A 27389-nucleotide genomic window follows, 5' to 3' on the forward strand; every position below is an offset into this window, starting at 1 on the left:
ATATTAGAAATCTTCTATGATTTTTATGGAATTTTAGGATATTTTTACAGAATTTTTAGAGTAGCGGAAGTAGCAAAAATAAATAGAAACGTAAAATGGCTTAAGCGGGAATCGAACCCGGGACCTATCGGGTCCGGTAACCTTTAGATAGCTTTAGTAATCAAGTGAACCCAACAAGGCCGTGCTGAAAGGAAAGGGGAACAATTATATTTATATTTGAGTTGGGTCGGATTACCCACTTAATATAAATAGGGAATTTAAGTGAAGAATTGTTATTTTTCTTAAACGAGAAAGTTTTTCCCTCAAACCTCACCCGCCGACCCTCTCTCTTTCTCCCTCATCTCTCGGCGCCAACCTCAAGGAGACCTAGGGTTCCATCTTGAGGAGCGTAGGAGTACCTCCCGGCGATATCAAGGATACGAGGGCGCTCCTCTCCGTGAGAAGAACGCATAGACGCAAGGAGATCGCCGAAGGGATCTTCTCCACCAGAAAACTAGCGACTAGAATCGTAAGAAATCTAGCGCAGGAGGTAAGAAACCCCTCATCTGCAGTATAAGTAGCTCTTTTGAGATTTTTACGCATTAGTTTAGTCGTATGCAGAATTTTTACATGTAGGGTGTGAACTAGTGCACACCATATGTTTGATAAAATGTGTAGCTCAGTTAAATGCTACCACGGGCATTTTAATAGCTTAGCTAAATGCAATAAAAGCATTTATTCAATACATGCAGTTTTATTACAGCTTATATGGGACTACGGTCCAATGGGTCGGCTCCCACAAATGCCTCTAGGTTCAGATAACCTAGCTCTAGGTTCGGATAACCTAGAAATAGCAAGATAAGAAAAATTCAATTATAACCAGTATTTTATTTTCAGCGGTGGCACTATACTGGACTAGATGTCCATTGGGTTGAGCTCTCATAGTCGTCCCTAGGTTTAGATAACCTAGTAACCCTACTAGATTTGGGATTTGCTACCTCGGGTCTAGTTAGGGATGCGCGCACAGCAAGTACAGTTGTCGGGCCCATCAGCAGCATGATTAGTATTTTGATCTATTATTATAAATAGTTTTTCAAAATTTCACAATCAGTTATGTGAACATGATTTAAATTCAGTATTAGCTTAGTTCAGTTCAGCTCAGTGTTATATCAATTTAGTTTCTTTCCATTGATACATGTGATAGTTTCATGCTTAGCTCTTGATGTTCCATGACTTGTTTTGATGCTATGTTTTAGCGTACATGGCTAATAACTTCAGTATTTATATTCAGTATGTCAGCATGTATTTCAAATAGCATGTTTTAAAAGCATGATTCCATCGTATGCATGTTTTGTGAGGTAGATGGTTTCTTACTAAGCAAAAGCTTACAGATACTTCTTTTCCTTATACTGCAGATAAGGGTAAAAGAAAGATGGACTAGCGGAAGCTGGAGGGCAATGCAATGAAGATGTGTGTGGAATAAGGAACTTGGAATAAAGATGCCTGGAAACTAGCGAACTTGAAACTTAGCATTTCTAATTTTAGTTACTTCTCTACCTTTTAGACTGTTTGTGTAGTATGTATTCAGTTTGATATTAGATAACACTCCAAGAGTAATGTCATGCCTAGTAGTTTTATCTCATGCTTATAGAGTTGATGTATGTGATTTAGGAACGAATCAGTGCTGAAATCAGAGCTCGGCTGCGAAATCAGACCAATCGATCAGCCGATCGATTGGAGGCTTCCCAATCGATCGGTTGATCGATTCGGTAGCTGTTATACGCAAACAGAAGGTCTCAGGATCGATTAGCCGATCGATTGATTCAGTTCAATCGAACAGCCGATCGATCGGGCCTGATACCAGTGAACAGAACCTTGCTGAATCGATCCTCCGATCGATTGGTAAGTCTGGATCGATCAGCCGATCGATCCAGAAATTCCTTCGTGCACAGTAGCGTGCTGAATCGATCACTGGATCGATCAACAAGTCTGGATCGATCAACTGATCGATCCAAACAAAGTTTTCATATACAGTAGCCACCTGAATCGATCAGTGGATCGATCAGGCCATTCCAATCGATCCACTGATCGATTGGGAGGCGTGATATCAGCTACAAACCCCTATATAGATTCCTTGACCATAGGGGATGTAATAGATGACATGTATATCTTAGATTACACCCCTTAGCATATGTCCGATAATAAAATTCCGAATTTAGTAGCAGTTAACAAAGATTTAAATTGGTACAGCTTTCCGCACCTAGACTTAGTGATGGTCATGGATATAGCTTAGCACAGCATAATGTGATGGTCCGGCCTCGTAGCCTAGTCAGTAGGAGGCGGGTCGTTACAAAACATAAATCAAAGGAAAGCAAATCTGGACTCTCTAAGCATTCTACAATAAACATAAATCAAAGGAAAGCAAATCTGAACTCTCTAAGCATGCTACAATAAACATAAATCTAAGGAAAGTAAATCTGAACTCTCTAAGCATGCTACAATAGACATAAATCTAAGAGAACTGCTCATGCTCGGCTAAGGAAAAATGAACACAAACCATGCTCAGCTAAAGATAAATGACAACAAAACAAAGGAATCGATGTTGCACAGCCAAAGGGTCGGCTGGTTATACCTGTCGAACTAACAGGGAAATTAAAACAACCTAGGATGCATAGTAGGGGAAATATCTAAATCTACAATACTTAGAAAGAATCAGTTCATGTCCAAGAAAACCAAGAAACTAACACTACATGCTTTAAATAAAGGCTGTTCTTGCCTTTTTGAGTAGCAAGGAAAATGCTAAATCCATTCTAACTAAATAAAGGGATGTTCTTGGATAAAGAACTACTCATGCTTATTTAAGAAACTTTCCTGCTTAAAACAAAGCTGTGAAATTCTGAAACTGAATTGCATGTTGAAATGCAAAGGAAACTAAGCAACTGAAATGCAAAGAAACCAACACTGGAATGCTAGATAAGGTAGCAAAATAAGCTAACTCCGAATTGTTATAACAAGGTTGTTCATGCTAACCAAGGAAAACAAGGAACTCAGAACTGAAATGCTGGAAATTAGGACTGATCGGCCTTATTGAGTTAGCACAGGAAGGTCCAAACAGTAAGCTCGAGGAGAGCTGTTCATATTCAAGAATAACACCAAAAACTAATATTGCCACTTAGATAACCTGCTGATCATGCCTACTAATTAACCAGGATTACCTAAACTTGAAATGCTAAAGATCAAGGGTTGTTTATGCCCATCTGCACGGCCCAAAAGAAAGCAAACTTGTTGGAATTTATGGGCAGTAGGTAGATATGCAAGGATACAACACTGAAGTGCTACAGACATGCTTAAAACATGAACTACATGCTAGAATTAGAGGGTTGTTCGTGGTTACAGAAATGCAAATAAAACTGGGAAAATACACCTAACTTTACCAGTCATAAGAATCCAGAACTATACAAGATATAGAAGAACATGATAGCATAGCAAGAACAAAATTTGAACCTTACCAGCTTCATTAATCCGAACAATACAAGGCTACATAGACTAAACTAAGGCACTTCCATAATTGCAAACATGCAGCGTTCATATTAATTGGTGCAAGGAAACAAACCAACCTTAGCAATTCGGCTAGATAATCAGAGCATAGAAAGAAAAGCCCTAGCATATAAATCCACTCGGCACAGCAAAATCTGAAAGCAAGGAAACAGAAAACCCTAAATTCGGAGCAACTCCTACCACAAGTGAGTAGTACTTACCCTTGTTCTTGCACTTACAGCCGACAGAATGGTCTAGGGTTCGGAGGAGGTGAAAATCTCAACGATCCCTTCCTGTCCGCGTGCCCTCCTCGACGGGATGACCTTGCTTCTTTGCTGTCGTCGCCCAAGAGGAGGAGCCCTAACCTTGGTTGTGCCTTCGCCCGAGAAGAATCGCTCGAAGAAGGGAAACGACGCCGTAGCGGGAGGAAGAAAGGGAAAACGGGATTTAGGGTTCGCGTCGAGCGTAGGAAAAGTATTAAATCCTTATACTTAGGGTTTTTTATTACTTACTATACCTTAAATATTTGTCGCTCTTTCCTTATTCAACAACAGTCGCGTGAACACTTGGTTGGCTGCGTTCTACTTAAAGCTCGGCTCATGGGTTCAAATCTCGACTGCAACCCTTTTCTTCCTATTATTTCATGTTATTAACTTCTACTACTTATATAAATTTTGTTCTCTATATGTTAACAAAAAGGTCGCGGAACAGTTGGCTCGTTGGATTTGGTTAAGGTCGGGTTCGGTCCGAGGTCCACGGTTCGAATCTCGGCTTCAACATTATTTTTGTCGAACCTTCTTTCGTTTAGTAAAAATACCAAACGACCTCCAAAAATTAGATAAAAATACTCTAAAAATATCTAGAATATTTTAAAAGTATTTCCAAATATTTTTAAGGACATTTAGAACTCGAAATAGGGAAAGTTGGGTCGTTATAGTTAAACTCCAGAGTTGAACGGTGATTATAAATATCCATCCGGAAGACCATCGTGCGGCGACGTTAAACCCCAAAGTCGAAGCAATGACTATAAAAATCCCACCTTGAAGACCGTCGAGCGGCGACGTTAAATCCCAGAGTCGAACGGCGACTATAAATATTCACCCGGAAGACCGTCGAGTGACGATGTTAAAACCTAAAGTCGAGCGGCGACTATAAACGCCGGAGGTATGCTCCTAGCAAATATTTCAATAATAATAGTACGGGCGCCACAACCGATCGGAGCTATACGATCAAATACATAGGACACAGATGACATATGAAGGAAAAAACGCAAAAGGATCATTGATAATAGGTCACTGCCGAACGACAGGAGTACATTCAAAACCTTACAAAAATATTCTCTAACTGACCCCTCGCTCACTCGATTTACTCGAAGGCCTCGTCAGGAATGGATTATAGGAGCTGGACGCTGTTCACGTCTTTATCAGACAAGGCCTCGGAGACATGGTCATTCGCCTTCAGTTGGCCGGGCATAGCATCAATCGCCAGTTCAAACGAGCGAACGATCCGATCGGTCGTTTTCTCCAAGAATTGGTCCGAGCGGAGGTATCGTTGCTTCAGGGCTGCGAAGCGACCTAGATCGGCCTCTTGATAGGTAGTCAAAGCAGAACGGGAGGCCGCCAACTCCTCTTCAAGGTGCTTCACTTGGCCCTGCAGCTCTGCCTCCTTGGCTGAGCGATTCACCCGCTCGGCAGCCAAGAAGTCCTCGGCCTTCTTCAGATCCTCGGCCAGCTGACGAGCCTCTTTGTTTTTTACCTCCAGATCGGTGATGGCCCATCGTTTCCTTGTGGAAGCCAGATTGAGTTTCCGGTCGTAAGTCTTCAACTGCGCCTCGATCTGGCCTAGCCTACTGGCCTGCTCGGCCGATTTTTGCTGCTCCGCCGCAAGGAGTTTTTGAGCCCTCTCCAGCTCAGCCTTCAGTCGGGCGGCCGGTGGTCCTTGGGAGGAGGAGGCTTCTCCAGAAATTTTGAGCCTTTTCAGTTCATCTTCCACTTGGGCCAGCCGCTGGCACATGGCGATATTCTCCACCTAGAACTGCAAGTAAAGATTAGTGCCGAGCGGAGGTAACTTATGAATTGATTTACAAATACTCACCCCAGTGGACATCTCCAGATGGCTGTCAACCAGCGCGCCCGGAGGTTTCATGGCTGTGCACGCCCTCGCCTCCTCCCAGATACGGGCGAGCTGACCCCGGATGTAGACCTGATGCTGAGGAGAGCTGGGTTGGTCGCTTGGAGCAAGAAGGTCCTCAGTCGAAAGGTGAAGGGTGACAGTGATGGATCGTTTCTCGCCCGACGTCGATTGAGCGGAAGTAGACGGGCCGGAGGCTTGGGCAGAAGGGACCAGAAGAATGGCTGATCGGGTTATCCTCCGCCCAGCCGGAGGAAGGGAGATGATTGGTTGAATGGGGAGCGACTCCTGCAGCTCGACCACGGATGGGGTCCGATCGGAGGAAGTAGCCTCCACTGCGTGGGAGCTAGAGACGGGACACCTCCCCCCGCAGAGGCTTGGACGGCCGAAGTGGTGGATCGGGAAGGCGCGTCCGTTCGGCGCCTCTTACGGGTGAGCAACACTTCATCGCACGAGGATCCCGAACCCTCAGTAGGGATGATAGGGGGCGCTTCTTGGACCGATCCAGGGTCGGACGCCCCTCCCACGTTGGGCGTCCGCTCGGCGGTCGCGTCACTTGCAGTTCTATTTTCCCTGGCTGTGCCCTCTTGCGAGCCAACCGGGGTTAAACCAAGCCGCTCCATCTCCTTAGCAACAACTGCTTCGATTTCGGCCTGCTTAGCCTTCATTATACTAGCTGCCCGAGCACGCATCATGATGTCGGCTGCAAAAGAAAAATAAAATCAGTTAGACTCAAAGGAAGAAAGTTAAAGAAATTTCATACTTAGGCTGCTCGGGAGCTTCACTCGGTTCAAACTTAGCCCGAACATGTACATCACGCCCTCTGGTAATAACTTGTGAATGTTGAACTTCAACCCGACCAACATATTAGCAGTGTGGAGGTAATCCGGGTGAGTCTTGTACCTCTTCAGCTTGGGCAGGGGTGGCAGGGCGGTCTGCCATTGAGTTCGGAAATGGGGTTGCTCGAGGAGTCTCATATAAAAAAAGTACTCCTTCCAGTGTTTATTGGAGAAGGGCATCTTGTCGAACAATACCAGGCCGATGCGAGACTGAAAGAGGTAGGTGCCCAACTCAGATTGTTTGGGGTAGTAGAAGTAGTGGAAGACCCAAGGGGTCAGTGGGATGTTGTGCACGCGGAACAGCACCACCACGCCGAACAGCAGGCAGAAGGAGTTGGGGACGAGCTGGGTGAGCGGGATTCAAAAATAGTTACAAACTTCGGTTATAAACGGATGGATGGGAAGACAAAGACCAGCCACGAACTGATCTCAGAAGAAACAAATAGCGCCGGTCGACGGGATGTGGGGCCGGTTGGGCGGTCCGGCCAGGACAATCTCGTGGTCAGAAGGGATGTCGAAGGCGTTAATAAGGGTCACCGCATTGCCCGCATCAAACCTGGTCTCCATGGTGGTATACCATAGACCAGGGGCAGGGTCGACCGACTGGGAGGAACTAGCCATGATCGGGAAACAAAAAAGACGAAGATACAAAGGAAAGGTGGCCAGAAAACACGAGACTGAAAAAGGCGATAACTGAAAAGGAGCAACAGGGAAACAACAATGGAGATGGCGAAAGAGAGCTTACACGGGGGAGGAGATCGCCGGAGCACTGAACACAGAAGAGCCGTCGAACCAGTGGACACAGAAGAATTACTAGAGGAAGATGTCGGGAACATGGAGAAAGCGCAAAGAAGGAAATGACGATGCTGAAGCTTTATAAAGATGGATGCGGCCGACCGGAGTCGTCCGATCTAGGGCGCAAGAATCAGAGCACAAATCCGGCTGTTGAATTAGAACCGCTAAATGTCACATTAGCAGCTGTCACCTCGGACGTGCAGCGGCTGAGCCGTTGCCACGTGACACCTTACCACATGGTAGCATTTAATGAGCGTGGGCGCGTGCTCGGCTTTAATGGAGAGGATTTGCACATATCCCGAGGAGATTTGGGCTGCGTCAGTATTAATCGCCCGGCTCGCACCCCTCTGAGAACGAGGAAAAATATTCAAGTATAGAGGCTCGAGGCGCCGACCGGAAAAGAAAGATCAGTCCTACAGAAGCCGACCGGGATACGCCTACTCTATTAATCGATCGGCCAAACGGTCACCAGACTACTTGTCCAGTCAGTCGGACTTTCAACCTCCTTCGACTAGACTTGAAGGGAAAGCATGTGATCTGATGGTAAGGTGGGGTCCGCCCGGCAGGGGGTCAAAGTGGTTAACGCTCGGGGCAGGCGTTCGACCGGGCGACTTACCTTTCGGATCAGCAGGAAGAGCAGCCGATCTGACACTTCGATAGCTCAGTTAAACACCGAGCTTCCGACGCTCAAGAAATGTAGACGGGGCAATAGCCTATTCATCCTGCTCGGCCAAGCGAGGGATTCGCCTCTGCTCGGCATGTGAAAGAATCTCAACCTGACAAGGCGAAGTCGGACAGCAAATCATTGGCCAAGCGGACATCCAGACCGGCCCGACTTTGGGGTCGCTCAAGAGGCGCTAGCCGAGCGGCTCTTCCGCTCGGCCTGGTATAGGACAAAGGGAGCAGCTGATGATATCTTCCTAGAGACCAACGCCGCTGACAAGAAGCATGACCGACGATATGGTCAGACAGAGAATCGTACGGTGGAAACTTCCACTGTCACGTCAGGGATATGCTCTTGCTTTTAAGGCATGGCGTCGGACACGCTTTTCTAACACGTTCATTCCAGGTATGCTTTGAGGAGTGTGCACACCTCGGGGAGCGTGCACGCGCCTTTGAGGAGCCCTATATAAGGACCCCCAGACTTCGACGGAGATACGTTCAGTTTTTTACTATAGCTACAGTTCTCATTTCTTCTTGGCTCTACTCTTTTCCGCCGGAGATCTTACTTGAGCGTCGGAGGGCCATCGTTGGGAAACCCCTCCCCGGCTCGGCGTTGTGTTTGCAGGTCCACGTCAGCAGGAGATCTACATCTTCAGAGTCTTCGACCCGTCAACAGGAGCGTCATATCCTCAGCGTCCATCGACTCAATTCTCGGACATGATCACACATAATCATCCTACAATAATAATCATATGATGAAATAAATATAATAAAAATTATATTTTATCTTTGTTATATTTTTCAGAATTATATGATTAACGTTATAACATTCCCAAACTTTAACAGCCAACATAACTATTGAGCATTATTAAAATAACTCTCAAAGCCATGATGTTTAATATTTTTTTAGTTGGTATTATATATTTAATTTTTTAAACTGATTAATCATGGGATGATTGAATTTGTCTCATAAAATTTTTCATCGATTAGTAGAGTAACTTAAAGTGCACATAGAGGTCTATCTAAACGATCAATATTTTTAAGTTTATTTTTCATTGGAGGGAAAATTTCTTATAATGCACCACAACTGAGATTCAAATCTCCGAGGGCTGAGGTCTAATTCCACTTTTATAAGATGGTGAATAATTAGATGATTTATCAAATGAAACATATTTGGATTGATCATTATCATATTATCCATATCCCCTTATTGATATCCAATTGGGAATTCGTGATTACATATTTTCAACACTCATTTACTGTTTATCATTGACATTAGGAGATTTTGATAAACTTGTCAAAAGCGACCTTGTCCCTCAATCCCAAATTGATACCTCTGATCAGTATCTTGTGGTGTATAATCATTTTCACGACCTTATGCCCATGTTATATCCGTGCCATGCTGATCGTCTTGATGAATATGATGTTCACTATGAGTTTGTTGATTATTTTTATCATTTGAATTATCAATATCGTCACTTTTATCACTACCTTTATTTTCATCTCTTGATAAAACTCTTTTTTCTTTGAATTGTGTTGACTTTTCTACCATATTCTTCTTTCTTGAATAACTTTGAATGCTTGTAGATCATGATCTTCTAAAACTAGTGGTTCACTATCTTTTGTCCATTTATTTAACATGTTATCATCATGAAAATATGGTTGAGATCTATTGGGTCGTAAAAATCTTCTTTTCGACACATGGTTGACTATCTACCAGTATATAAATGTTGGTGTAATTGGTTGTACCATCGATTATCAATAATATCCTAATCTGATTGTCAAGTTCCGATAAAATTTTTTATTGTCATTGTCGCTTTGTCTATTGCTTCATAGATAATTGACATTATTGGTTTTTGATGTTCGTCAACTAATTTCAAAACTTTTATTAATGGTTCAATTGCAACACAAATGTCACGAATCCTTTTCCAAAATTTTTCATTCATAATGATGTTTGTAATTTTTTCTATTTTTTTCCCTTCTTTTACTTGTATTATTGTATGTTTACAAATCATTAGAAATGCACACTTTTTATTAAATCCGACGAATGCTGAACAATACTTTCAATGGAAATAGATTTTGTTGTAAATCGAGTTTATTTCTAGTCTCAATAATTCACCGTCATTTGCAAATGTCTTTATCAAATTTACAACTTTATCACTATTATATATAAAACTCGTTATTTACTTGATTTTCTTAACCCACTTTGTTACTTTCGTCATCTTGCCAACATCTTCTAGAATGATGTTGATAAATGTTCTACAAAAGGACACCAAAACAAATGTGATTTTTCTATGGTCAGTTTGGCACCATCAACTTTATTTGCACCTTCACTGCCTGTGATCACTTCACAACATTTTAGTCCCTGATTTTATGAATAATTTTATTAAAGAAAGATAAAATAAAATCAGCTATCTTGGTTTGGTTTTGTTGGTACAATCAAAAAAATTATGAAATATCATTTTACAATCACAGTATATCATAACATTTATAATTGGATGCTTGTACATGCTCTAACCATCACTCATTATTGTGTATCCATATTTGACTATTTTGATCTTAAAGTGCTTAAATATTCATTTATCTCATTTACCTCCTCTTGTAATTTAAAGACTGCCAAGTTTCTATGATACCTTTTATTCCAATTCTAACCTTTTATCATAGATTGATAATATTGACTATTATCTGTTACATTAAATGGATTAACATTATATATGAATTATTTTGATATTATCTTATCAACATCTTTTAATTTTTCCGATATTGTTATGTTTCGTGGGAAATATAGAAAAGTCAATACAAAGAATCAGTACTAAAAAAATCTTAAAATCATTAAATTGATAAGATATGTACATATAAATTTAAAATATTATTTATATATTGTTTATCTTGACCATAGTCTCTTCATTGACTTTTACTTTACAACTATCTTTGATGGCTTTTATTTGTTTATTTGCATTAAACTTTTACATATCTTAAAGTCTTGAATATGTTTTCATAATATTGATAATATTTTCTTAGGAGTTTTATGATGTCTCGACATTATTTGTAATATGTTGTTTTAATCTCATAATTACTTTGGTTATAACTTTTTTATAAAATTTACATCGTACTATTTTACCGTCATCATCTACTTTTTGACCACATTGGCAACTAATATCACGGTTTGATATCATTACATAAATAAATAATGATACATATTTTGACTAACTTTTAAAAAACCCACATATTAAAATATTATTTATTTATAATTAGATATTTAAGCTTATAATTGGTATTTAGATATGGTAACTCAAGAATCATGATAATGAGAAGCTGGACTACCCTAGCCTTAGGAGACTAATTAACGAAACAGAAGAACAACCCACAACCAGAGAACAACAACAGATTTATTCAACCAATACTATAATCTGTCCTTACAAACCCCACGAGATGAAGCTATGGGGTTACCAAGTTATCCTCCAGCAGTTAGAACGGAAGCAGGGCCTTCTCGACTTACAATTGAACAGAGGAATGCGCATCCACGGTTCAAAAGAGATGCGTATAATGAAATGTGGACACTTCCTTTAGCACAACAATAGGGAGGCGTAATATTTGTTATTCCGAAACAATTGGGTCTCTTCCATGATGTATTCTCAAGGTGGGGTCGGTGACCCTAAACCATGTGGCAGCCCAAGGGTTTACAAATCCTGGACAAGGTAGAATATATGAAAAACCTCCTGGAAGAAATTGAGAAATTGGTTTGGATACAATGGCGCATGATGTATCCAACTGAGTATGATTCTCTTATAAATACTACTGATAGAAGAAGAGGGATGCAGAATGTTCTATCTCAAATGATGAGAGTCTTTTCTTCTCAAGATCATACACAAGGATCTAATGCTATACAGATGACACCTACAGAGACTTTGAAAAAAAGTATCTTGTGATAATGTAAGGAACATTATCCAATATATGAATGATTATCTGTGACTGGACTCCAAGATCGGAAGATTATTTACAGGACCAGAACTTTCAGAAAAATTCTAACTTAAAATGTCCGGAGACTTGGGCAACCGAATTAAGGCCGCATTTGAAGAAAAGTATATAGGCTTAACAGTTGGAGTTATTCCAAGGATCCTATTTTCATACAAATTCCTTGAGCAAGAATATAAAGACGCTACCTTCAAACGATCCTTGAAAAACTTGTCTTTCTGCAGTTAGATTCCCATTCCAGGATATTGTAAAAATCAAGGGCAAAAGAAATATGAGATCAGAAGAAGTAAGACATATAAAGGGAAACCCCACGACTCACATGCAATAATCAAGAAACGGAAACACTTGTTAAGAAATAAGAAGTGCAAGAATCGAGAAACGGAAACACTTGTTAATAAGTACCCGACTCAAAGTACTATTAGTTAATACGATTATCGGATGAGATAAAAAGTACGGATGTAATCTTCGAGTAGTTAGAACCAATATGTAAGCTATTTTTTTGAGTGCAGTGTAATTGCACTCGACTCCTTTTAATAGATGACTAAAGAAATACATAGGCTATTATTCATTCTCCTCCTATCTTACTAATTCTACACCAATAGCTCGCTCATTAGCTGACAGATAAACCTACAAGGCCTCCCCCACTATTGGTTTGACTAATACAGGTAAAAAAGACAAATAATTCTTTAACTCTTCAAATGCCTTGTCACAATCAGCATCCTACTAAAATTTAGTCGTCGGACGGAGTATCTCGAAGAAGAGTAAACTTCGATCAGCCAATCGAAAGATAAAACGAGATAGAGCAGTGATTTGGCTGTTCAGTCTTTGTGCTTCCTTCAAATTACAAGGAGGGGCCATATTTTGTAAAGCTTGTACCTTACTAAGATTAGCTTCAATTCCATGTTCAGTAACTACATATTCAAAAAAAATTTAACTTCTAGCCTTGAACAGACACTTGTAAGGGTTGAGCATGAGCTCATATTGTCTTAAAGTTCTGTAGATTTCTTCTATGTCATCAATCAAGTCTCCCTCCTGAAGAGATCTGATGAGGATATCATCCACATAAACCTCTATATTTCGCCTGATTTAATTTTCAAAGACCTTATTCATGAGTCTTTGATAGGTAGCTCTGATTCTTTACTCCGAATGGTATATATAATATTATAACAATAAGCTAAGTGCCTTCAGCAGTTATAAAACTAACCTTCTTTTGATTCTCCTTGGCAAGCAAGACTTGATGATACCCTTGATAGTCATCTAATATATAGATGAATTCACAACCAGAGGTGAAAACAACAACTTGATCAATGTGGGGTAAAGGATAATAATCTTTTGGGCAAGCCTTGTTAAGTTCTTTAAAATCAATGCAAACTCACCATTTATTTCCTGGCTTAGATATTAGGACAACATTGGCTAGCCAACTAAGGAATTGAACCTCTCGAATGTAACCTGCCTCTAATAACTTATCCACCTCTTTTTTAATAATTTTATTTTGATCAACCCCAAAATCTCGCTTCCTTTGTTTGACAGGGCGAGCATCAGGATAAACATGAAGCATATGCTCCATGACTGGCACCCTTCACTTCTTTGGGCGTCCAGGCAAATACATCGTTGTTGCGAGTCAGACACTCCACTAGCTCATCCTTTAGTCCAGGAGTCAGGTCGGCCGCTATATGAGTAGTGGCTTATGGCTGACCAGCCTGAATTTGCACTTCTTCCTTTTTTGCATATACGAGGATGGGTGACTTTTCTTGAATAGTGTTAATCTCCATCCTTTGTACTTTTCGAGCGGCATTGACCTCGGTCAATATATTAATGGAGCAATCAATATATTTTCAAATGGTTTGTTATCACTTTTCACAATAAATCCTTGCCAAATCATGGATAAATTTCCAACATTTAAAAGTATAAAATGACATTATAAGCTCAAAGAATTTAAAATGGATTATATATTTGAATTAGTGGCAATTTGACTTGGCAAAAGGACAATTAGTCTTATAATCATATATATATATATTTTGTCCTTATAATCATATATATATATATATATATAAATCAGGAAATTATACAGATCATCACATAATGATGTATTTCTCTCATAACCATCTATAGAGAGCTAAATTAAGAATCAACCCTTCCTTGATTTAAGGACATAAATTTTTTTAAAAAAATTAAAATAAAAAAATGATTAATTAAGCTGAGTAACATTGAGTTTGAAATAATTAGCTAAGTCTTATGACAATTTGCCATCGATTATCAAGATAAATCAGGATGTCTTAACGGCGAATAGAAATTCGTGGCAATTTGAGTTTGCAAGGCAGATGAATTTAAGTGGATTAAAATTCAAAATTCAAAAATAGTTTATATTTAAATTAGATGGAGTGGTGCTCCACTTAAACATGCACTTAAGCTCCTACAAAACCTAAATGGAACACAATAAAGTATTCATTTATGAAATTTCTGCATTTTTTTTAAAGAGGTAGGAGACATGAAAATCAAACAAGCATTACCAAATCTTTAAAAAAACATATAAAATAAAATAAAAAAAATAAAAGCTTTTAAGTTTACATTGGATCAGCAGGCAATACTGGGTGTAAACCAAACAAGCGGTGACCGCTCTAGTTTTGGAGATGACAATGAAGGCAGACTCAAGGAGGTGAAGCTTTCGTCCTCTAGGCTGTAAACCAAGTTATTACCCAACTCATTCGAGAGATAAATAGAATTTGACTTCAAATCAGGCAATGAACAAGTATCAAGGCAAAAAGAAGATCCTGTGCCCAAAAATAAAGCATACTTCCCCAAATTATTTAGCGCGACCATGGCGCCTTTCTCAGTATCCACCTTCCAAACCTCCAATTTCTTATTATAATCTACTAATTCATTCGTGATAGTTGCCCGTGCGATCAGTAGATCACCGAAATACGTGCAAACAAAGTGCATGTCGAAAGTAAAATCCCAAATGCTGAATGGCAGGGCCACCACCGGCGTCCTTGTCGGAGTTGAATCCAGCGTGATGAGATCGAACGCCACCACTATCACTTCGTCATCTTCTTCAAATCGTGACACCGCATAGAGCTTGCCGTTGTGAAATGCTATGTCATCATAGTGATATTGATTTCCAGGGATCATCTTCCACTTGTCATCTCCTGCGCTAGCCAAGAACAATAACTCTTTCTCCATAGAACGGCAATAGAATACAAAGCCGACGCTGTAATCTCCACATCTAGAGGGATCGCAGGACAACACGGCTCTGATGGCCTCCAAATTTCGGTTGGTGGGGATGGAGGGAAGGTCGATCTGCACACCGGTTATAGGGTTGAGGAGCTGTACACTAACCTCGTTGGTGGTTATGAGCCAACCATGAGAAGATCCGACGATGAGGATGCCAGGAGCGCGACTTGGGATATCATACACGCGGCCCTCCGATAGGCTGAAGAAGTTGTAGGTGTTTTGATCGTTATGTCTTCCGTTTATGAGGAGGTGGTGTTCCGGCACAAGCCATGGGATCTGAGGGCGTTGACCACCGGAGCGGCGTCTGACCATATCGACCACGGCGGACCAATGTGAGCATACGGCGGCGCAGCGAAAGAGATCAGGGATCGAGACCTTGGATAGGATTAAGTATAAGAGATCCGTAGAAATCTCCGACCAGTAAATAGACATGTAGAAGAGACGATGGCAGTAACGACGACCGCGGTGGCGGCTGCTAAACGGCGACAAGAAAATTGGATATCCCTCTTCATTCCCTATTTCCGTTTATTTGCTTAGCCTTTTTCTAAATTATTTATTCACACCTATTAATATTCATGTGAATAAGTCAACATCATATAACAAATTATTAGTATAATAATATTTAAAATAAGGGAATATTCTATTTATATAAATTATTTTTAAAATAGCATAAAATAAATTCCAGTTTAAATTTATATTTGATATGAACGGTTTCTAATTTCATATGTTTATTTTTTTTTAGAAAATTAGGAAAGAGAGTGTGATGGAAGAGAGATAAAAGATGAGAGAGATAAAAGATGAGAGAGAATGAATAAAGAGAAAGTGTAATGAGAAAAAAAAGAGGAAAGAGAGTATGATGGGAGAGAGATGATGATAGAAGATGAAAGAGAAAATATGATGAGAGAAAAAATATGATGAGAGAGGATAAATAGAGAGAAAGTGTAATGAGAAAAAAATGAGAAAAGAGAGTATGATGGGAGAGAGATGATGATAGAAAATGAGAGAAAAAATATGATGAGAGAAAAAATATGATGAGAGAAAAAGTGTGTTGATAAAAAAAAAGGAGAGAGTGTGATGAGAAAGATTAAGGAGAGGATGAATAGAGAGAAAGTGTAATGAGAAAAAAAATAAGGAAAGAGAGTATGATGGGAGAGAAAGTGTGATGAGAAAAAAATAGGAAAGCGAATGTGATGGAAAAGATTGAGGAGAGAGAAAATATGATGAGAGAGAAAGTGTGTTGATAAAAAAAAAGGAGAGAGTGTGATGAGAAAGATTAAGGAGAGAGAAAGTGTGATGAGATAGAAAGCATGATGAGAGAGAAAGTAGGATGAGAAGAAAGACAAAAGAGAGTGTGATGTGAGAGATTGAGGAGAGAGAAAGTATGATGAGAGAGGAAGTATGATGAGAGAGAAAATGTGATGAGAAAAAAAAGAGGGAAGAGAGTGTGATGGAAAATATTAAGGAGAGAGAAAGTGTAATGAGAAAAAAAGAAGAAAGAAAGTGTGATAGAAAGATTAAGGAGAGAGAAAATAGGTTATAAAATGAGAAGAAAGAAAATATGATGAGAGAGAACAAGGAGAAAGAAAGTCATATGAAAGAAAAATTAAATAAATATATTTTGATATTAAGGGGGAAAATTTTAGTTTTGGGTCAAGGGTATTTTTGGAATAAGAGAATATTTTATTATAATGACTCATTGAAGGGGGAGATATGGGAATGAGTCATTACGCAATTATAAGAATTATTTCCTTATTTGTATTTCCATTCCTATAATCTAAACATCAATAATGATAATCAATGATTGCTATTCTCATTCTCTACTCTTATTCCCCTAAACCAAACGCCTCCTAAGATTACTTGTTTCATCCTTAGCGGGTGTTTGGTTTTTCCTAGGAATAGGAATCGGAATGAGAATTATTATATTATGAAATGAGAATGAGTACGAGCATACTCTTAAAAACAATGTTTGGTTAGTTGCATATTTTCTATCGGAATAAATCAAAATTTTCTTTTTTACCCTTAAAAGAAAATAAGAGAAAAAAATAGATGTGAGAGAAAGATGAATGTGAGAGAAAAATATGATGAAAGAGAATGATGAGAGATAAAGTCTCATGAGAGAGAAAGTATTATGAGAAAGAATGAAAAGAGAGAAAGTGTGCTGAGAGAAAATGAGAAAAGAGAGTGTGATAGGAGAGAGCATGATGAGAGAAGATGAGAGAGAAAATATGATGGGAGAGGATGAAGAGAGAGAAAATGTAATGAGAAAAATAAGGAGAGAGTGTGTGATGAAAGAGATTGAGGTGAGAGAAAGTATGGTGAGAGAGAAAGTATGATGAGAGAGAAAGTGTGATGAGAAAAAAAGAGAACAGTGAGTGTGGTGGGAGAAATTGAAGAGAGAGAAAGTATGATGAGAGAAAGTGTGTTGAGGAAAAAAAGGAGGGAGTGTGACAAGAGAGATTGAGGAGAGAGAAAGTATGATGAGAGAGAAAGTGTGTTGAGGGGAGAAAGATGATGAGAGAAAAAGTATGATGAGAAAAAAAGAAGGAAGAGTGTGCGATGGAAGAGATTGAGAAGAGAAAAAGTATGATGAGAGAGAAAGTGTAATGAGAAAAAAGAGAAAAGAGTGTGATAGGAAAGATTAAGGAGAGAGAAAGTGTGTGATAAAATGATGAGAGAGAAAATATGATGAGAGAACAAGGAGAGAGATGTGATATGAAAGAAAAATAAAAAATATATCTTGATATTAAGGGAGAAAATTTTAGTTTTAGGTCAAGGGTATTTTTGGAATAAGGGAATATTTTGATTGATGAAAATAGGGTAATGACTCATTGAAGGGAGGTACATGGGAATGAGTTATTACCCAATTTCAAGGATTCATTCATTTATTTGTATTCCTATTCCTATAATCCAAACATTAACAATGACAATCAATGATTCTTATTCTCATTTCCCACTCCTATTCCCCTAAACCAAACACCCCCTTAGTTTACCTATAGAATATATGGTTATGGCCAATGTTTGATTATGATAGGCAATGACAAAGTCTTGGGTGATCGTCGATCACGCTATAACTTTATGTCCAAGGGAGATTATAAGCTCATTATCAAGCAACAGATAGGCTTGCGAGTATATTACAAAATTAAATTGAGATCATGTCGGCTCAAGGCATAGGCCTAGAGTTTCAATTTTATTAAGACCTCTAATTTTTAATATTATTTATATTTTTTTAAAAAAATCACTTTCAATTTTAGATTATTCTTTTTTAAAAAGTTCATTTTTAATTTTATTGCATATATTTTAAATTATACACCTTAGTTTTTAAAACCTAAAACCTAATTGCCAATGTCATTTTCAAATTTGATTATTAAACTATTGTCACAGGCAAGTCAAGAAATCCTCTTGAAAGTGAATAAAATATTTAGTTCCATAAATAAGATATATTTTATATAAACTTAATTATTTGGTATGATATATTATTTGTAATTAATATTGTCGTAATTTTACCATATAAAATATGAAGATTGTTATTATATTAGATTATTTAAAAAATTAGTTTTTTTAATGATTATCGAGACAATAAATTCACATTTGTTGAAATGTGATCTGGCGATAAGAAGAGGGACCCCCGCTGAGGGAAGTCAACGCCACGTGGAAGTCAAAGGGCCGAACGACCGACCGGAGAAGAGGAGACCAGTCGGCCGAGCGAGGTCCCATCGGAGTCAAAGGCACCCGGCGAGGAGTTAGGGTTCCGACGCTCGTTGAATAGGATTGTACGACCGAGCGGGTGGCTCACTCGGCCGGCGGCATGAGGTAGTAATACTGCAATCAGTCTCCATAGAGCACACTACCGGGAATACCCTAAGTGGACCGGCGCATATGTCCGACCGGCCGGACGCAAGAGGGTTGCCGTCCGGCCGGACACTCGACATGGAGTAAGAAGAGAATAGTACTGGGAAACATCTTCTGACAGCGGATATGGCCCACGAGCGAACCATACGTAAGATCTCATGACAGGGTTCTGCTGTCCCATCAGAGACGTGCTCGGACTGTAGCAGTAAGGGGTCAGGTAAGATTTTCTGACAAGCCCATGTTGAGGTATGGGCTGAGGACACGTATTCGCCTCGATCTGTGTGCGTGAATCCCTTTCCAGCCCTATATAAAGGGCCTCACCCCTTCACCGGAGGGACGCATGCTACGATTTTTGGAGCCACTTCTTTGTTACCTGCTTGCCTGACTTGAGCGTCGGAGGATCGTCGCCGGGAACCCCTTCCCGGCCCGATTTCTTTGCAGGTTCGTCGGAGCGCCGTGCGATCGGCCGGAGATCTATGTCATCGACGAGAGTGCCACGTGCCCAGCGCCCGTTGATTCAGCGATTCGGACAGGATCAAAATGTTTGCTAAAGAGATTGTAAATAAAATAAATATAGAAATTTTGTGGAAAATGTACCACTAGAATAAACAAACAATTTGATGAGAAGAAATCAATCTGATGAATCGATTGAGTCAATCAATTAGAAATTGTCGATCGATTGATATGATTCATTAATCGATTTGATGGACGAATAAGAGTCATTATGTAAGTTTTGCATGGTCAATCTGATGTAACAATCGATTACCAGATATTATTTAGCCCAGGAGAAATCCTGAAAAAGCAATTTTCATGGGCATTTAAAGGTGTCAATTCTTAAAAAGTTTAAAGTGAAGTATTGCTGCATTTCCAATTGATTAAGAGGCGTTTCCAAGCAATAAGATAACAAGATTTCATTATTATAAAATCATTTTCGATTTCCTTTGTATTTACTTTTATTCTTGTTCTTGTTGTTGTTGTTGTTGGAATGGGTATACCGGCTAGAAGCCATGAATAACCTACAAAATTAGAATTCCAATTCTCTTGCTTCTAGCTTAGCAAGGAAACACATATTTAATTAACATAAAAATTAAAGGGACTCGGAAAATTTACTTGGTTTGAGGTTGCTAATGCAAGGTAATGAGAGCTCACTAAAGGATCTCCTTCTTCAACAGGTTAGATGCAGAGAAGTTCCTTATAGCAGTTGAAAGTACAGACTTTGATAGAACAAAAATGGAAATGAAAGTAAGAATGTCTTCTTTATGTTGGTGCAAGCAACACCAGAATCAAACCTAAGTTTTGATGTTGTCAAAGGTTCAAGTTAAGTCTTGTTGTAATCTAACAAGTTGGTCGAGTGTGGAGTTGTTTACCAACCGAGAAAGTCCTAGTTGGAGGCTGGCGTGAGAAATCTTAGCAGATAGTGAAACCTAAGTGAAAGTCCAAGTGGGTCGAGGGAACCCAATGCTTGGCGATGTGATCGAGAGGTCTGGAAGACCGAAGATCAAGAGAAAAGTCCTGGCGAGCCGATTAAAGCTAAGTGAAAAGTCCAAACTAGATCTGGAGGATCAAAGTTTGGCAGGTAGGTTGAGGTAAACAACTGGAGGAGCGACAGTGAGGTCGGGTTCCCGAAGGGAATAACCTTAGGTCGTCGATCCAACTGAAGAAACTGGGAGAAGGTTTTCAAGTTGAGATCAAGACAGTTCTACTGTCTTTTATATATTACTCATGCATTATAATTGTGCTAACATCTGTTTTGCAGGATTACTGTCTAACAGTGTTTTGTAGGTTTGGCCAGATCGGTCAACCGAACCAAAGGATCGGTCGACCGAACCATGATGACTCAACACAGGCTAGTTCATCAGCATTGATCAGAAGCAAAAGGAAAAAGAACTGATCGGTCGACCGAACCAAAGGATCGGTCGACCAAACAAATCAACATTAAAGCACCATTAAATGATGATCTTGGCAAATCTCGACGAACAGGGAAGGAGCCTGTTCGGTCGACCGAAAGTAGGGATAGGTCGACCGAACCCTTAATGAGCAGTTAATGCAAAAGATCGAGCCAGCGTCAGACTCCAGCCAGGAAGGAAGGGAGCTGGTTCGGTCGATCAAACAGAGGGATTGGTCGATCAAACCTCAAAGGCACTTATAAAATGAGGCTCAAGGTTTGAGGCAAAAACAACTTTCTAATTACAAAAAGGCTCACCTCTGCGCAAGCTGTTCGTACTGCAAGCTCACTACAACTCTTCAAACTACTTCATCCGAAAGTATCTACCGAGCTTCAAATTCTACATTTAGTCGGTATATTAATTTTTAACTTGCATTGTATTATTTCATTAGTAAGATAGTAGGATTGTTACTATCTTGCTCATTTGTACGATCTGCTTCTTTCCGAGGATTTCGGAAAGAAGGGTTATAGTGGATTTCCCATCAGTGCTGTCGAGAACCACGGGCCTTCGAGTAGGAGTCGACCTAGACTCCGAACGAAGTAAATGAACTTGTCTTTTATTTTAATTTCCTTTGCACGATTTTGATTTCGAAAGAAAAAGAAAAGTTTTAAAAGAGCGCGATATTCACCCCTCCCCACTAGAGCACTTATCCGATCCAACAATTGATCTCAGAGTCTCGTAAGCTCTGAAATTACTTTACCATTTTTCAAAGCGTCTTTTAAAAATTTTTTATTGTCTTTTAGAATATTTTTCTTATTATTTCTATTTTTCAAGCACTACTAATCCCAAGACGAAAGTCTTGGAAATTGGTTTGTTATTTTCTTGTATTTAAGGATGTCGAACTCCTATCAAGAAGGTTACAGTACTGTCCGACCTCCTCTTTTCAAAGGGGAGAATTTTAGCTACTGGAAGAATAGAATGGAGTGCTATCTGAAATCAGACATTGAGCTTTGGTTCACAATACTGAAAGGCTACACACCTTCGACCAAAGATGGAACGCCACTAGAACTTGAAGATTGGACTCCTCCAATGATCAAGAAGGCACAACTAAACTATAAGGTGATCAACACCATCCAGTGCGGGCTCACAATGGAGGAGTTGAACCGAGTTGTCCCCTACGACAATGCTAAGGAACTATGGGACCCCTAGTAAAACTACATGAAGGAATTGACGAGTCTAAGGTAAATAAACAGGACTTACTTTTAAATAATTTGTTTAATATTAAAATGTTTCGAGAGACGCACTCAGCAACTACACGCCGACTGAAGGACATCCTCAATGGCCTCTATCTGATCGGACACAACCTGGAAAACCGCGAAACAATAAGATACGCGTTAAACGCTTTTCCGAGGAATGCTTTATGGACATCAATTGTAGATGCGTACAAAGTCTCTAAGGATCTTTCTATTCTTAAGTTAGATGAGTTATTCTATGAATTAGAATTACACGAGCAATCTAACGTAAGCTATGTCGAGAAAGGAGTTGCCTTGTATGCAGGTCCAAGCAAGGAAATAAAATCAAAAACGAAGATCGAGCCTGAAAACGAGTCAGATGCTGACTTAACAAATGAAGAAGAGTTAGTCAACATGGTTCGGAGATTGCTAACGAAGAAATTCAGAAAAAGTGCCAAGAAGACACCACTCAACTAGACCCAAAACAAATCAGAAGTGATTTGTTACGGATGCAACAAAAAGGGGCATTTCAAAAACGAATGCCCAAATCGGAAGGAAGAAAGGCCTAAATCGAAAAGACGAAAGAAAGCCCTCCAAGCGACATGGGACGAGACCTCTTCCAATGAATCTGACAAGGAGCAAACAAAGCATTCGAGTCATCTTGCATTTATGGCAAGAAACGAAGATTCTGACTCCGAGTCCGATGAAGAGTATGAGTCCGAGATCGACATCGAGTCCAAAAAAGTAATGGATCGGAAGATCCAAATATGGTAACGATTTATTCTAAGTCTAATTTGCTTAAAGTAGTTAAATGATTGTTTAAAAAATTGTCAAAATCTGAAAAACAAAATAACTTGTTACTTAAGGAAATAGACCACCTTAAGCAACAAGTTAACTTGAGTGACTCAACTAACCAAGTTCAAGTCGGAACTTCAACTCAAGTTGAAAAACTTGAGGAAGAAAATTCAAACTTGAAAGGTCAAGTCGAGCGACTCAAGAAAATGTTGGAAAAGTTCGAACTGGTGTCCAAGTGTCTAGACATGGTACTTGATCACAACGATGTGTACAATAACCGGACTTGGTTACAATCCTAAACAAACAAACAAATCATACTTGTCATTAATTAGTCAAAATGTTAGAAGTCAATTCAAGCATGGGTTCAAACAAAACATTTAACCAAATCAATTAAACCGAACCTATACTTAATCCCTAAGAGTTAAATTCATTACTTAGATAGACCTTATCTAAGCTATGACTCAGGGGAGCAACTAGAAAGACAATTCAACCAACATGATTAACCAAACTCATACACTTAGGATTAGGTTTACTTTATGCTTAGAACGGTTAGACAAAAAAGGTTTACCAAACCCTACAACATAGCATCGGAATGGATTAGGATGATAGTACGTCAAGGAAACTTTGTCGAAGGCATGTCTAGGCTGAATCTTGTGTATTCTACCTGGTGCACTAGACTTAGTGGATCTGACCGAAGCTACCCCAGTCAAACATGGGCTAGTTAGACCAAAATTTAGTATTAAGTTTTTTGAGCGGGAACAATTTGAAAAGTCTTCAGCAAGTGGTCCACCGTTGCTACACAAGAAGGTCATATGTCTCACCGCTGAACTGAAAACTTATCCTTAAGAAGCCTGCTTGATTAACCCAAAGCTAAGTTTGAATCTAATATGGGTTCAATAACCTTTTTCAATAATTAATAATTTAAATTAAAAATAAATTAAAATTATATAAATAAATAAATTAAAATTATTTTAAAAACTTAATTAAAAATTATTTTTAAAAAATTAATTAAAATTATTTTAAAAAATTAATTAAAATTATTTTAAAAACATAATTAAAATTATTTTAAAAAACTTAATTAAAATTATTTTAAAAAAATTACTTAATTAAATTAAAAACTTAATTAAAATTATTTTAAAACTTAATTAAAATTATTTTAAAAAAAAACTTAAATAAAATTATTTTAAAAACTTAATTAAAATTATTTTAAGAAAAAAACTTAATTAAAATTATTAAAATTATTTAAAAACTTAATTAAAATTATTTTAAAACTTAATTAAACTTATTTTTAAAACTTAATTAAAATTATTTTAAAACTTTATTAAAAAAACTTAATTAAAATTATTTTTTAAACTTAATTAAAATTATTTTAAAACTTAATTATTTTTAAAACATAATTAAAATTATTTTAAAACATAATTAAAATTATTTTAAAACTTAATTAAAATTATTTTAAAAACTTTATTAAAATTATTTTTTAAAAAAATACCCCGGGTGTTCCGTCGACCGAACACCTGGTTCGGTCGACCTAACGAGAATATAATTTTAATGTATCGGTCGACCGGATACTTTTATCGGCTGATCGATATAGTAAATCGTAATAAATTTTTGGTCGTTCACCTAACTTGTTTGTCTGCTGGCGTAAATTTATAGATAGACCTAACATGTGTCCGGTCGCTCGATCATCGACTATCCTAGTCACCGTGTTAAAGGTATCAGTCGATCAAACCCTGAATCGGTCGACCGATCAGCCTCTATATATACGTGTTCGGGCATAACACAAGCCTCGCACCCACTCCTTATATCCTCTTCTCCTCGTTACCTTCGAAGTCATTTCGCCGGTTCTAGCATCCTTTGGTGTGCAACCATGCCTCGGTATTCTCCTATTATACTTTTCCTCTTTATTTACATATTGCTAAAGTTTTTTTATTTTTATTTTTTTTATGATAGTGAAAAAAGTAGAGCAATTGCACAACGAGAGACTAGCTCTCTTAATCCCAGTCAGGACCCTAGGTTTTCGTCTGAAGAATTACGTCAATCTTTTCCAAATAAAAAATTTAAGGTAATAGGTACCCATTGTCTTGATCTTCAATTCTATCAAACTTACTGTTGAAGTCATAGAGATCAACCAATACTTTCAGCTAGATAGCATTATCTTTTGCCGACATGCTTACAATCCCATTCTCTGTTTTGAATTTTATCATAACCTGTGTGAACTTGACCACCATCACTATAGGACTAGAGTAGCCACCAGAGAGATGTTGTTTGATCTAGATATGTTTCTTCAATTTTTACGGATCCGACCTTCGATGAACCGTATATTTTTCAGTGTTTCTCTTCCAAACCCATTACCTGCTCCTTTTTCTCATCTTACTCTTGATCTTATGTATGCCGATTTTTTTTAGGGAGCTCATCCTAAGAAGATGTCTACTGTACCATTAAGTCCAACTGATAACGCCCTTTATAAAATGATTGTTTCATGTATTCATCCTTTATCGTCTAGGGATCAGGGGGTTCTGCGTCCTGTTCATCTCTTTTTAATGTATGCACTACGACACCATCTTGACTTTGACTTAGGATACTGGGTTTACCATTTTATTATCTACTATTCGGGGTACAGTACCTTGAATAAAGTCCACATGATCCAGTGTCATGTCCTCACCACGGTGAACTTCTTTAGGTGTCGGAGTTCACCATGGTGAACTAATTGAGTTATCTGATTTCGATCTAGTCGGTATTAGGCAGTTTGTCTTTGGCTGGGATTAGGACTAGCGCCGAGGACCTTGTGTATAAACAGACTCATCCACATTACGTTCCACCGGCTGTCGACGAACCTATTGCTGAAGAAGATCCGATCCCAGTTACCGCGTCTCCTCCGGTGGTTATTGATCCAGGATTTGCCATGACGCCTTACTTTGACTTTGCTCAGAGCAGTTCATATGCACCTCCTCCTCCGACCAGTGACTTCTTTACCCGTCTTCGTGATGATATTTTTAGTCGATTTACCTCCTTAGAGACGAAGATGGATGATCAGCATAGCTCCCTTCAGGGTCCAATTGCAGACTTTCGTCAAGAGATGATGGATCATACTAATTCTTTAGAAAGGGAGCAGCAAAGGATGTTTGACTATTTTCGAGATGGTGAGGATGAGGAGGAGTGATTTTAGGGTTTATTATTTCTGACTTGTTGTATTAACTACCTTGGATTATGACTAAGTATGTTATTAAGTACTTTTCAGTTATGACCTTCTTTAGTAGCTTTTGTTATATTTTATAGAATAGGTTTCTTAAATTCTTTCAAAATATTACTTAGTAGTTTTTCAAATTATTTTTGTAAAAATTTCCCATTTCAGATTTTGGTTTTCAAAACTCTTTCAAAATATTTTCATTTTCTAGAGTAGCCTAGGTCCTACCGTAGACTTGCATGATCCTATAGTTCTAAGAGCCAGCATCTCACAAGCACAGTAGGATCCCTTGCTTGATAACTTAGTGTAACAACCCACCCTTCTTGCTACTACTACTCTCTAAGGATGACCGTTACTTAACTACTACTCTACTTACTAGTGTCACTTATGCTACTATTAGCGACACTTAGATTTATCACGGTTCAAACGAATTCCTACCGAAAAATTTCGGCAGAGTCACCCCTGTACCGGTGACTAAATCCATAGTACATAAGATATATATGCAGCCACAGGCGGCTGGAACACATTTTATTCACAACCACGCAGTAATAAATCAACAGTAAAAGAAAGAAACTACTCTAGCAAAGCAACCAACTACATCACTCCACCAATAATACAAGTGAACTACCTACAAATGCGGAATAAACTTAAATACAGTCTCAATCTCAAAATAACACTTAAGGAAATCTAAAAGAATTAAACAAAAAGCCTTAACAGTTTTGTCAGCTAATTCTGGATCTCTCCATAGTCCAAACATCACACACCTTCATCACCACCACCATCCTATCGCCTCCCTTTCATATCTTAGCTTTTCCTTTATCTGCAGTAGGAGGAAAGAAAACAAAACTATAAGCGAAAACGCTTAGTAAGTACTAATCTATCTCACAAAAACTCGAAGTGCATAAAAGAAATGCAATAATACTGAAACTGAAATGCTAAAGCAAAGCTGCATGTACTCATGGTATACAGAAATAAAACTGAATACTAAACATGCTCACTAACTGACAGGAAAGTAATGAAATAACTACTGTAAGTTTAGAATTAAAGAACTAAACTTTTTATTGATTCTAAGCATAAACTTGTTTCATTTTCTTATATCCTTTATACTAGAAATTAATCTTTTAATTTCTCTTCACTATCTTTCTTCTTTGTTTTCTTATTTTCTTATACTAGAAATTAATCTTTTAATTTCTCTTTCACTATCTTCTTCTTGTTGTTCTTACTTTTCTTATACTAGAAATTAATCTTTTAATTTCTCTTTCACTTTCTTCTTGTTATATTGAGAGTTTTGTAT

General features: G+C 38.5%; 1 protein-coding gene across 1 annotated transcript; it reads right to left on the bottom strand.

Annotated features, from left to right (window-relative positions):
• Window positions 1-14492: 14492 nt before the first annotated feature.
• On the bottom strand, window positions 14493-15461 carry LOC121979814. The gene has a single exon (XM_042531805.1). It carries the CDS (start codon window positions 15459-15461, stop codon window positions 14493-14495), a length of 969 nt encoding a protein of 322 aa, XP_042387739.1.
• Between the last annotated feature and the right edge of the window lie 11928 nt (window positions 15462-27389).

The sequence above is a fragment of the Zingiber officinale genome, chromosome 5A (genome assembly GCF_018446385.1).
Source record: "Zingiber officinale cultivar Zhangliang chromosome 5A, Zo_v1.1, whole genome shotgun sequence".
Lineage (NCBI taxonomy): Eukaryota > Viridiplantae > Streptophyta > Magnoliopsida > Zingiberales > Zingiberaceae > Zingiber > Zingiber officinale.